The following is a 13,666-nucleotide window of genomic DNA, read 5'->3' on the forward strand; positions in this document are numbered from 1 at the left end:
TTTTGTGGCTCACAAAAATACGAAAATACAAGAATATTTACAATTTCAGGCAAATCAGATAAAAACTACGGTTTCTTGAAACCCAAGGAGTTAAATCGGGAGATCGTTCTTATAGGGGCTATACTACAATATGGACCGATACTCACCGTTTTCGGCACACCTCTTTATGACCCGAAAATACCTCTAGATTTCCAATTTCAGACAAATAGGATAAAAACTTCGGATTCTAGAAGTCCAAGAAGTAAAATCGGGAAATCCGTCTATATGGGGGCTATACCAAAATATGGACCGATACTCACCATTTTCGGCACACCTCTTTATGGTCCTAAAATACCTCTAGATTTTCAATTTCAGACAAATTGGATAAAAACTACGGTTTCTATAAGCCCAAGACCCCAAATCGGGAGGTCGTTTTATATGGGGACCATACCAAAACATGGACACACGTATTTGTGGTCCTAAAATACCTCTAGATTTCCAATTTCAGGTAAATTGAATAAAAACTGCGGTTTCTATAAGCCCAAAAAGTAAAATCGGGAGATCGGTCTATATGGGGGCTATACCAAAACATGGACCGATACTCACCATTTTTGGCATACCTTTATGGTCATAAAATACCACTAGATTTCAAATTTCAGGCAAATTGGATAAAAACTACGATTTCTATGAACCCAAGACCCCAAATCGGGCGGTCGGTTTATATGGGGACTATATCAAAACCTGGACCGATATAGCCCATCTCCGAACTTGACCTGCCTGAAGACAAAAGACGAGTTTGTGCACGATTGCTTCATTATTGAAGACTGAAGCGTGATTACAACAGACGGACATCGTTATATCGTCTTAGAATTTCTCCCAGATCAAGAATATATATACTTTATATAGTCGGAAATCGATATTTCGATGTGTTACAAACGGAATGACAAACTTATTATACCCCCGTCGCCATTCTAAAAATTTTCAGTAGATTTAGCGATTTCCGCCGCCGGTATGGTCGGTTGTCCATCTGTCTGTCTGGCTGTCCACTGCTAGATCGACTCAGAATTTCACCACGACCAAGAATATATGTTTTATTAGATCTGAGACCTATATTTTAATGTGTTACTAAGATGGAAGATATAAAAATCTTGTTTTGCTGACTAAGTATTGTTCTGCTTGAAGCACCTTTTTACATTATAACATACCTACAAATATTTCATCCTCATTGCCAAATGAGACTATAATGAGTATAAATCTAACGTTTGCAGTATTGTGTCATTGCTCTATGTTTTCCTAAAATGTACAAAGAATTTTTCGCGGAAATCTAACAGTCAACAAATTTTAACGAAATTTTATTTTTAGACAATGAAATAAAATTTTCTTGTCCGTTGAGAAAAGAAAAGGCCTGAAGTGCTGTTTCATAAAAACATACTGTCAATTTAATCACCACGAAAGTTTAGCTTAATTTAAAGAAATTTAGGGTAAACAATTTTTTATTATTATATAAAAAAAGAAATGAAAAAAAAATCTTATATTTCTTTAATAATATTACTAATAATTCCAGTTTGAGCTTTATTGGAATTTTTGTAAGAATTTTCAATTTTATTATAATTTCAACACTATTAGTTCTAAAATTTATACGCTATTTTACCTAGTATCATTGTGCTTTAATATGACACTGTAACCAAGACATTTCATTGCCTTCTAAATACCAAGGAATATAATTTAAGATTTTTTAAGCCACCAGAAAAACCAGACATTGTAAAACAAATAACATTCATACATAGCTGGCAGCATTTTATTGGCATAACAAAACATGACCATCTTTGCTACCGTTCAAAGGATTTCTTGGGGTTTCAAAGTTGCCGTAGGGATTGTCTTATGGACGCGTGTGTAGGTTTTGACTGTGGTTATGTGCACATGACCACAAATTCATTTGCATGTGAAAAGCTCTAGCCCAAGACATAGATGGGTGAAAAAAAACGACAATAAAAATTATTTCCCCTGAACATTAAAAAAATTGTATTATGATTTATTACCCCACATCTGTGTGATATGCAAAAGAATAAAAACGAAGCATTTTATTGATTGTGAAACAACGTTTCCGGTTCCGCTTTGCTAATAGCAAGTATATTTTTACAGGCAAGAAAAGGAAATTATTAATAAGTTAAATTGCATCATAAATATATCGTAAAGCATTATGTGAGGTACACTCATATACGTATAAGCTCACATCTCACGTAGGCGATCTTGTAAATAAATAAAAAAGGCGAAATTGTAAATAATGGTAGAGAACCGCAGAGAAGGAATATGATCATCTCACGAACAAAATGTTAACCCTTTCACTACCGATGTCCACTTAGAAGGACATTCGAAAAAGACAACAAATTCTATTTTTCCACTTAGCTTCGATTTATTTCTCGATGTTATTTTAAAGTAGAGGCTTTAATCTAAATAAGCTATAAATATTTTCCGTATTGATGAGCACTAAAATACATTTTTATAAAGTTCTTTAACAATAAACGAAAAATACGAAAATTTGAGACAATTTTTCTACTATATGTTTCTAGTAAATGGACATTCATACAAAAACTATAGCTGATACTACTTCGGGTTCTTTCTTGTATTTTTTCTCACACATTGAAAGATATTATAGGTCAAATAGCGCTTATATTCGTAAGGCCATTTGGTCACAATTCAAGAATCAAGTTTTCAGAGCAAGCTCATATAGCTCTTGAAGTAGCTGAGGTAGGTTCTCAAAATTACAATTTTTGTTCTACATGCTGTTGGTACAAGTAGAAACAGAAGAAAAATTAAAGTTTTTAACATTAGGTTTATTTCGGTAGGGAAAGGGTTAATTTTGAACGGTGAACATGAACTCAAAATATTTGTCTCGCACAAAAATTCTCATTTTCGTGCGATTATTTGTATCATTGAACTTAAGTCCATTTTTGGCGATGCAGTTCCATCAAGGACTAGTGTTTATTGATAGTATGGTGAATTCAACCGAGGTCGTAGTTCACTCCACAACGAATTTCTTGAAGGTCGTCCAAAATCAGTTGTGTTTTCGGATACCATTGTCACGTGACCTATCGTGAGATTAGAAAACTTTAGGCATAAGTGCGACCAGCATACATTCAATATTGCATGGACGTTTGACGGTCAAAGAAATGGGATCGCGTTGGATCCCAAATATTTGGTCAATAGCTAACAAAGTCTTATATGCCCCAAGAAAACGATGTCATTGCTTGGAAACACGTCTATGACATCGTGACAGGTGATAAATCGTGGCTTTACGCATATGAGTCCGAATGTTAACAGGACACAGTGATTTCAAATCGCTTTTTTTGGAAATAATTCTGCAACTTTTGAACGGATAAAAGTACTGAGTTGTTTTCCTCTAGATTTGCAATTTTGTGGGTCCCTAGTGGATCCATGAGCAGACGTGTAGGTGTTGAAATTTGGTCACCTCAGGGGTATGACATTTTGTTTTAGCTGGTTTCGGAGTAAAATTTTGGTCTCTGGTGGTCATATGAGTCTAACTCGGGCGGAAGATTTATATGGGTGCTATATCTAAATCTGAACCGATGTCCAACAAATGTAGCACACTAGACTATATCACTAATTGTACTCCTTGTGCAAAATTTTAAGCATATCAAAGTGAAACTGTGGCTTCTGAGGCCATATAAGATACTGACAAACTACGGTGTTATTTCACTTGTATGGCCCCAGGTTGGGGACATTTCTGAGGGTTTCAAAGCTTCTCTAAGTGGTTTCACTGCAATGTGGAACGCCGTTCGGACTCGGCTATAAAAAGTAGGTCCCTTGTCATTGAGCTTAACATGGAATCGGGTAGCACTCAGCGATAAGATAGAAGTTCACCAATGTGGTATCACAATGGACTGAATAGTCTAAGTGAGCCTGATACGAAGTTAAAGATGTGCATATTTGTGGTAAAATTTACAAATTTTATAAAAATTTTAAACCATCTTATGGAAAAAAGGGTTTTTTCCCCACTTTTATTTCACGTACACAAAATATGATTAAAGTCAAGAAATCTTAAGAGTTGGGTTAGGTTAGGTTAAAGTGGCAGCCCGATTAAATTTCAGGCTCACTTAGACTATTCAGTCCATTGTGATACCACATTTAACTAAAAGTACCTATTACATATGGGCACTTCTAGTCTTAACCACTGAACCTTCTCTATTATTTACTTTTGTGGAACCAACCAGATTGCTCCAAAAACATTAACAAACTGCTTAAGTTAACGTTTTCCAGGTCAGCCAGTAATCTAAAGCTATATGCTCCTAAAATTCGCTTACGCCTTACACAAAAAGCAGGACACTCACACAAGAAGTGTTTAATTGATTCCTTTTCATCCACGTCATGACAGCTCATACAATAGTCATTATACTTCGCACCTATAGTTTTTGCAAATTCGCCTATCAGGCAGCGACCCGTTATAGCAGATATTAGGAGTGCTATCTGACGCCTTGAGAACACTAGCATATCTAGTGTGCGGTTTAAGTTTAAATGGGGCCATATTTGCTTGGTGTCGTTACAACCCTTGCAATTCTCCCATCGAACATTTGCCATCATAACAGCCTTCTCACGCAGCATGAGCTTGCAGGTAGCTAGGGGCATACCAACAAATTCTAGTTCCCCTGGAATATGTAAGGTAGTCCCTAGCCTTGCCAACTCATCCGCTTCGCAGTTCCCCGGTATGTTCTTATGGCCAGGCACCCATATTAGGTGAATATTGTACTGCTCAGCCATCTCATTGAGAGTTTTGCGGCAATCGATGGCCGTTTTCGAGTTGAGGAACACAGAGTCCAAGGATTTTATTGCAGGTTGACTGTCTGAGTATATATTAATGCCAATATTTGTTGGAACATTACTTCTCAGCCAATTCACCACCTCTCTTATTGCCAATATTCAGCCTGAAAAACACTACAGTGATTAGGTAATCTTTTTGCTATTCGAATTTCCAGATCTTTAGAATATACTCCGAACCCCACTTGTCCATTCAATTTGGAGCCATCAGTATAGAAATCTATATATTCTTTATTCCCCGGGGTCTGTGTGCACCACGCCTCACTGTTGGGGATTAGAGTCTCAAACTTTTTGTCGAAAAGTGGACTCGCCAAAGTGTAATCCACTACGTTAGGTACATCTGGCATTATTTTGGGGACAGAACTGTGACCGTAACCTTTTTACGACCACAGCGATAGTTCGCGCAACCGCACAGCCGTTGTTGCAGCTGACTGTTTGGCCAAAATGTCTAAAGGCAATAGATGCAGCATGACATTAAGGGAATTTGTTCCTGTCTTGCTGAATGCGCCTGAAATACACAAACACGCCATACGCTAAACTTTATCTAAACCAGTCGGTTTCTGAAGTGCCGGCCACCAGACTACAACACGATATAGCATTATAGGTCTAACCACTGCCGTGTATAGCCAATGCACAATTTTTGGTTTTAGTCCCCACTTTTTTCCTATTGCCTTTTTGCACGAGTACAAAGCTACAGTTGCCTTCCTCGCCCTTTCTTCAATATTAAGCTTAAAGTTCAGCTTCCTGTCCAAAATAACGCCAAGGTATTTTGCACAATCACCAAAGGGAATTTCAATACCCCCTAAGGAAATAGGCCTAACCGTGGGAGTTTTGCGATCTTTGCTGTACATGACTAATTATGTCTTTGCAGGATTTACCCCAAGACCATTGCCTTTCGCCCATTGTTCAGTCATCCGGAGGGCCCTCTGAATAATATCTCTGATTGTGGATGGGAATTTTCCCCTGACTGCCAGAGCTACATCATCTGCGTATGCCCCCACTTTTATCCTTTCTTTTTCTAGAGTAACCAGAAGGCTATTTATAGCAACATTCCAAAGAAGAGGTGATAGAACTCCTCCTTGGGGAGTGCCTCTGTTCACATACTTTTGTATGTTTGCTTGTCCTAGTGTGGCTGAAATACGTCTCTTCATTAGCAGTTCGTCTAACAGCCTGAGTATACATGGATCAACATTCAGAGTTGTCAGTCCATTTAATATCGAGCTCGGATGGACATTATTGAACGCCCCTTCGATGTCTAGAAACGCCAAGATTGTGTATTCTTTGACAGATAGTGAGCTTTCAATAAAGCTGACTAGTTCATGTAGTGCGGTCTCAGTAGACCTGCCCTTCGAGTATGCATGCTGTCGTTTCGAGAACAAACTTGAATCGATGCTAGTTCTAAGATAAATATCTATCATCCTCTCCAGGGTCTTAAGTAGGAATGAGGATAAGCTGATTGGTCGGAAATCCTTCGCACTCGAGTGAGAGGCTTTTCCTGCTTTAGGTATGAAGACGACTTTTGTTTCCCTCCACTTTTCTGGAATATATGCTAAGTTTACACATTGTTTATATATCACCGTCAACCAGAGGATAATTCTTTCAGCCACTGCCTGTAACTCCGCCGGAGTAATTCCATCAGGTCCGGGGGATTTGAATGGTCCAAAGCTATTTAAAGCCCATTTTATTCTAGATTCCGACACAATTTCCTCGATAGGAAGTCATCGCCGAGCCTCTGTTACACCGCCAGAACATGGTTCAACCGTCTGATTTCCAGGGAAGTGTGTGTCCAAAAGTACCTCCAACGTCTCCTCACTGGACGTTGTCCAATTTCCCTCCGATGTTTTAATGAAACCTGGAGCGGTGTTAGTGGATGCTAGTACCTTCCGTAGTCTGGAAGCCTCTGACGTATTCTCAATACTGCTACAGTAATCATCCCAAGAGTTTTGTTGAGACCTTCTCAGTTCTCGTTTATATTCTCTCAGATTCAACTTGTATGTGTCCCAATCCTCCGGAGCTCTTGTGGACTTTGCTTTGTTAAAGAGCTTCCTGCAGGATTTCCTCATGTTACTTAACTCCGTAGTCCACCATGGCGGCCGATTTTTTCCCCTTGGCTTTCCTCTAGGGCAAGCAGCTTTCAGTGAAATGTTGAAGGCCTTCGTAATCCGCTCCACTGCATGTTCGATATCTTGCACAGTGCTCATATTTGTCTCCGGCATTTCCGGTATCATCAAATTGAACGATTCCCTATACCTATTCCAATCAGCTTTCCTAACATTTGGCGGAAATATGGTCTTTGAAGTACGAACAGCCAATCTGAAACTGATGTAGCGATGATCTGAGAAGCTATGTTCCCTCAAAACTTGCCACTCAGATATCTTATCATTCAGTTCCGGAGAGGTCAACGTTACGTCCAAAACCTCTTGTCTGTTCCTGGTGACGAAGGTTGGTGCATCTCCCTTATTGCAAACTACCAGGTTAGTACGCAAAATAAACTCTATTAGCGACTCTCCCCTTGCATTAGTATCACTACTTCCCCAAATACTATGATGTGCATTTGCATCGCATCCCATAATGAGTTTTGTCTTTGTTTTTAGTGACTCCTCAACTAAGGTCTTAACGGCACAGGGTGGCATATCCCTATCATGTCCCATGTAGACCGAATATACCCAATATTTGCATGTGGATATCTCTAGACTGGCTACGACAGTGTCTGCATTGCTCAATGAAGGAAGCAGAAACAAGTTTAGTTCGTTTTTAGCAATTATACATGCTCGATTTATATCGTTACCGGTATTATGCAAAAGTTTGAAACCCGGAGTGCTTAATTCACAGATCTTGTTCTTATATATGTATGGTTCTTGAATAAGAACTATATCTATGTCTCCTTTCATCAGGAGAACTTTTAAGGCAGCACAAGCGGCCTTAAAGTGGTGAAGATTTATCTGGAGGAACCGTAGAACCATCCAAATTTTCAACCACCGTCACATCAGCCGCTTCAATTGAGTCATCAAGGGCTTCCTCTTCACAGATCTCGGTGACTCTCGCAACAATCCGCGGTTCAGCTTTGGTGAGGCTTGAGCCTGTAGAAACTTCCCGCATATGATTTTCGCCATAGTCTGCAGGTTTTATGTCTCCTTCGGCTTCGCTAGGAGATTTTTTCACTGCTGACTCTACCGGAGGCTTGTCCGTTTCGGTATCCCTTGGCTGATCGCTTTTGTATGCCTTCATATGGATATCATGAAAGCCATAACTTACGCGTCCTTGGGTCTGGGCTAGATGTGGCAGCGACTCTATGTTTAATATAAACACCGCATGTCGTCTTGGTCCATCCACCTCATCCAAACGACCAACCTTCCAATCGGCGGTTGGAAGATCATGGTTACATACTTTTAGTCTCTCTAGTATTGACTCAGGATCAGGAGGGTTTGCCGGTATCCATGCATGTGCTCTAGGTTTAGCCGGTATGTCTTTTTTATCAACTAACTCCAAAGCGGCTCCTTCTCAAACTTCACCAATTAGCATCAATGCAGCTTTAAAGCAATCCATAGACCTCTGGTCTGCAAAAGCTATTAACTTATATCGTCCTTGATACCATCCAGCATCTTGCTGCCGAGGACTTGGTCCGGGAAACTTTTTTCGCACCTCTGAGTAGACACCAGACATCGCGTTCTCAATTTCCCCCCATTTTTGCCTTGGAATCATACCGTCCAATGCTCCTTTATTAATAATAGCCATCACAAGGCTGTCTTTTGCAACTGAGGCAAACGATCTTTGATCCCGTTTAGAGGATGGTAGCTCATCCGGTGATCGTTCCCTTTTTCCAGCTTCAAGAATTCCTTGAGCCCATTTTAAGGAATCGCTTTGCTTAGCCGACAACGTGCTTGGGTCGACTGATCCTAATTTCTTTAGGATAAACAAAGCATTTCTTCGTTCCTTGAATCTCTTTCGAGAGGGATTGCCTCCTTTTGATGTCGTCACCTTAGAAAAGGTTCGACTTGCCAAAGTGTCACCGCCAGTCGACCCGTCTACAGGTCGACTAATTGGGCCTGACTCTTGGTCGCTGCCCAAATTTATAACTTCAGTCGTTACCACTGGGCCCTGAAGTTAGCAACCCAGTGGATGACTTTGAATTTCGCTGCATGGTGGTTTATTATTTCCACCACACGTGAAATTCGTAATAAGTACTTATTACGATGAAATACTCCGCTATTAGAAAACACGTCCGTTCAGTTCGACGGTTGTTAGTTAATCTTAAGAGTTGCATTGGATATAGTGTCATGGAAGTTTAAGGCCATCCAATATAAAAAATCTTAACGTAAAATTAAACATATATTTCACATCCAAAAAGCGACAAATGTTTAATCTCTTTTTCCTACCTTAAAGAATTAACAGCCTTTGCTGCTTCTTCTTCAGTCTGCTGACGTCCCAATTGATGTTGCTCTTTAAAGCGCTGCCGTACTTCTTCGAGCTGTTGAGCTTCTTCCTCTTCGTGCTGTTGACGTTCACGTTCCCACCTGACACCTTGCAATTTCAAGCGCTCCGAATTCTTTTCTCGATTTGTTTTAAGCTAATAATGGCAACGAAAGGAGGGGGACAAATGACATTTATTGTTAGTGATAAATCCTGATTTGTGGTAGACAAATACTTTGGTGTTATTACCTTTGCTCTGGCCTTTGAATTTTCCAAATCGGCTTTTTTGCCAACCACAAAGCTTGGGTCATCCGCCAACTCATCGGGGATATCCTTGGTTTTGCCTTCAATAATTAAAATGCGCTCCCTTTCAACCTCTTTGAGCTAAAAGAGATAAAATGAAAAAAAAAAAAAAGAAACAAAAAATGTTCCATTACTTTGAACAAAAATATCCTTTGGATATGTATTTCTATGTATTGGATATTAGGATAGAATGTTAATACCCTTCACCAGTACTGTGATACAGGGAATAATAAGTTTGTGCACATGTATGTAACACCAAAAAGGACCAGTCTGAGACCCATGGTTTAGTATACCGATCGCCTGAGAATTCAATTCTGAGCCCATCGATGTCCGTCTCTTCATGTATTTTTGTGTGTAAAGTACATTTCGCAAATTTGGCATCTTGAATCGGCTTAACGACAATCCCTACTGATTTTGAAAAAAAACGGTTCAGATTTAGGTATAGCTGTCACTATACTCTAAACAACATATTGGTCAGGGTATAATAACTTTGATCTGCCAAAAAATGTGCCTACCAGAATTATGGATTATAGACCCCATAAAATATATACCGATCGACTCAGAATCACCTCCTGAGTCGATCTAGCGCTTGGTGTCCGTCCGTCTCTCCATGTATTTGTTGTTCACAGGATTCCGGTCGCAATTATTAACCGATTTTTATGCAATTTGGTACAGCGAGTTTTTTGGGCACAGGGACGAACGCTATTGAATGTGGAAGAAATCGGATCAAATTTAGATATAGCTCCCATATATATGTATCGCCCGATTTCGACAAATGGGGTCACGTTGCACTTTTTTACTAATCGATTGTCGTCAAATTTAGCACAAAATAATCTTCTGCATCACCTTTTAAGTATATATGTATCGCCCGATTTTTCCAAATTTGGCTATAAAACCCTTATATATCAACCGATCTTACTCAAAGTTGGCTAAATATAATCTTCTATAGCACTAACTATATGTGCAAAAATTCTTCGAAATCGGTTCAGATTTAGCCCTTGTTCGATCATCGAAATCGGGTCTAATTTAGCCATTAGTCGATTTAGCCCTTGGTGTCCGTGTCTGACCATTTTTTTGTTGTGCGCAGGATTCCGGTCGCAACTATTAACCGATTTTAATGAAATTTCGTATAGAGTGTTATTTTGGTACAAGGACGAACGCTAATGAATTTGGAAAATTTCGATTCAAATTTAGGTATAACTTCTTTATATATGTATCGCCCGATTTCACCAAATGGGGTCACATTGTTTTTATACCCACCACCATAGGATGGGGGGTATATTAACTTTGTCATTCCGTTTGTAACACATCGAAATATTGCTCTAAGACCCCATAAAGTATATATATTCTGGGTCGTGGTGAAATTCTGAGTCGATCTGAGCATGTCCGTTCGTCCGTCCGTCCGTCCGTCCGTCTGTTGAAATCACGCTAACTTCCGAACGAAACAAGCTATCGACTTGAAACTTGGCACAAGTAGTTGTTATTGATGTAGGTCGGATGGTATTGCAAATGGGCCATATCGGTCCACTTTTACGTATAGCCCCCATATAAACGGACCCCAAAATTTGGCTTGCGAGGCCTTTAAGAGAAGCAAATTTCATCCGATCCGGCTGGAATTTGGTACATGGTGTTAGTATATGGTCTCTAACAACCATGCAAAAATTGGTCCACATCGGTCCATAATTATATATAGCCCCCATATAAACCGATCCCCCGATTTGGCTTGCGAGGCCCCTAAGAGAAGAAAATTTCATCCGATCCGGCTGAAATTTGCTACATGGTGTTAGTATATGGTCTCTAACAACCATGCAAAAATTGGTCCACATCGGTTCATAATTATATATAGGCACCATATAAACCGATCCCCAGATTTGACCTCCAGAGAAGAGCAAAATTCTTCCCATTCGGTTGGAATTTGGTACGTGATGTTAGTATATGGTATCCAACAACCATGCAGGAATTGGTTCCTATCAGTCCATAATTATATATAGCTCCCATATAAACCGATCCCCAGATTTGACCTCCGGTGCCTTTTGGAGAAGCAAAATTCATCCGATCTGCTTGAAATTTGGTACGTGGTGGTAGTATATGATATTTAACAACCATGCCAAAAGTGGTCCATATCAGTCCATAATCGTACATAGCCCCATATAGACCGATCCCGAGATTTGGTTTTGGAACCTCTTGGAGGAGCAAATTTCATCCGAGTGAGTTGAAATTTGGTACATTGTGCTAGTATATGGTCGTTAACAACCATGCCTAACTAGGTCCATATCGGTCTATAGTTATACATGGCCCTTAGATAAATCGATCCCCAATCACACAAAAATTGGTCCATATCAAGTTCATAATTGTATATAGCCCCCATATAAGCGATCCCCATATTTCAATTCTGGCTCTCTACGTACAAAAAGTTCATATCGATTCGTAATTATTTGTAGACTTAACTATACATAACTTTTTTTGTCTAATATATACCATGTATGGACTAAATCACAATTTAGAAAACGATGTTAAGAAGTTTTAAGATACCACAACCCAAGTAATTCGATTGTGGATGATAGTCTTTCGTAGAAGTTTCTACGCAATCCATGGTGGTGGGTACATAAGATTCGGCCTGGCCGAACTTGCGGCCGTATATACTTGTTTTTTTTACTAACCCATCGTCATAGAATTTAACTCAAAGTAAACTTATTTACCATCCTTTAAGTGTGCAAAATATCATCTAACTCGGTTTATATGTCTTTCCACAGAAAAAAAATTTACGAAAATTTTTCTAATGAAAGGTGGTTAATAATCCATTTATTATAAAATTTGTAATAAAGATGTATAATTTTATGCCTTTTTTACTGATTTATTTTTCACTTTAGCCGCCGATCCCCAGATTTGGCTTGCGGAGAAGCAAATTTCATTCGATTCGGCTGAAATTTGGTACATGATGTTGCTATATGGTCTCTAACAACCACGCCAAAAATTGGTCCACATCGGTCCATAATTATATATAGCCCCCATATAAACCGATCCCCAGATTTGGCTTGCGGAGCCTCTAAGAGAAGCAAATTTCATCCGATCCTGCTGAAATTTGGAACATGGTGTTGGTTGGCAAAAATTACTCCACATCGGTTCATAATTATATACAGCCCCTATATAAACCGATCCACAGATTTGGCTTGCGGAGCCTCTAAGAAAAGCAAATTTCATTCGATCCGGTTGAAATTTGGTACGTGGTGTTAGTATATGGTCTCTAACCAAAATCAATTTACTTTTTTAATTGATTCAATAAAAACTTTAATTTAAGTCGATTGGAAAACTCAATCAGTTTTCAAATTAACTCTGCCATGAATTCATCCTTTATGACTTACTATTGAACTCTGAAAGAATTGTGATTCGATAGACTCTAATTCTCGAGATATCAACGAGTGATTTGTGACGTATTGTTCGTCTCGAAAATTCCACGAACAAGCAGTTAGTCTTTCGGATATGATTAAAAACGTAATTGTATCAATTAATTTTTAAATAAAAATTGGAATCATTGGCCTAACTGACTTCGTCCCCGCCCGATTATATTATACCCTTCTTACGTGTTATTCTTTAAGTGTACTGATTCAATCACGAAATTATTGATCCAGCTAATTGTTAAATTGAAATGTCTTCAATCACGAAAGTGATAGTATCAACCGCAGTTTTAATTGGGAATAAAAAAATATTTGATTTCAGTTAATTTTTTTATTGATTCAATTAAAAATTTAATTGATGTTGATTGCAAAACCCAATGTTTTTAAATTAAAAATGTAACTATTTTCAATTACTTTCTTAATTGAATTTGTGTTTTTAGTTTGATTATTTGAAAAAAAAAACATAAAAATTAAAAAAAAATCCACCCCCTTTTTTAACTGTTTCATTTAACCTAGTTTGATTAAAAAGTTAATTGTATCAAACAATTTTTTAATTAAAAATTAAAAAAAAAATCAATCATTCAATTAATTAGCTTAATGTTTCTATCTTAATTAAAAAGTGAATTGTATCGATTAATTTATAAATTGAAAAAAAAAATCAACTTCAATCAACTTTTTAACTGAAAATATTTTAGTGATTATTTGGTCTCTGCAAACCACATCTTTCCCTCCAAAAATACCACATA

General features: G+C 38.4%; 1 protein-coding gene across 1 annotated transcript in view; it reads right to left on the reverse strand.

Moving 5' to 3' along the window:
• LOC142226553 (uncharacterized) overlaps positions 1–13,666 on the reverse strand; it is a 139,692-nt gene that overhangs the window by 23,629 nt on the left and 102,397 nt on the right. Inside the window, exons 3-4 of the mRNA XM_075296623.1 lie at positions 9,472–9,606; positions 9,189–9,379 (exon numbers count right to left, since the gene is read on the reverse strand). Of these exons, the coding sequence (XP_075152738.1) occupies positions 9,189–9,379; positions 9,472–9,606 (326 nt within the window). The remainder of the gene's footprint in view (positions 1–9,188; positions 9,380–9,471; positions 9,607–13,666) is intronic.

This window comes from Haematobia irritans, chromosome 2 (assembly GCF_050003625.1).
Source record: "Haematobia irritans isolate KBUSLIRL chromosome 2, ASM5000362v1, whole genome shotgun sequence".
NCBI lineage: Eukaryota > Metazoa > Arthropoda > Insecta > Diptera > Muscidae > Haematobia > Haematobia irritans.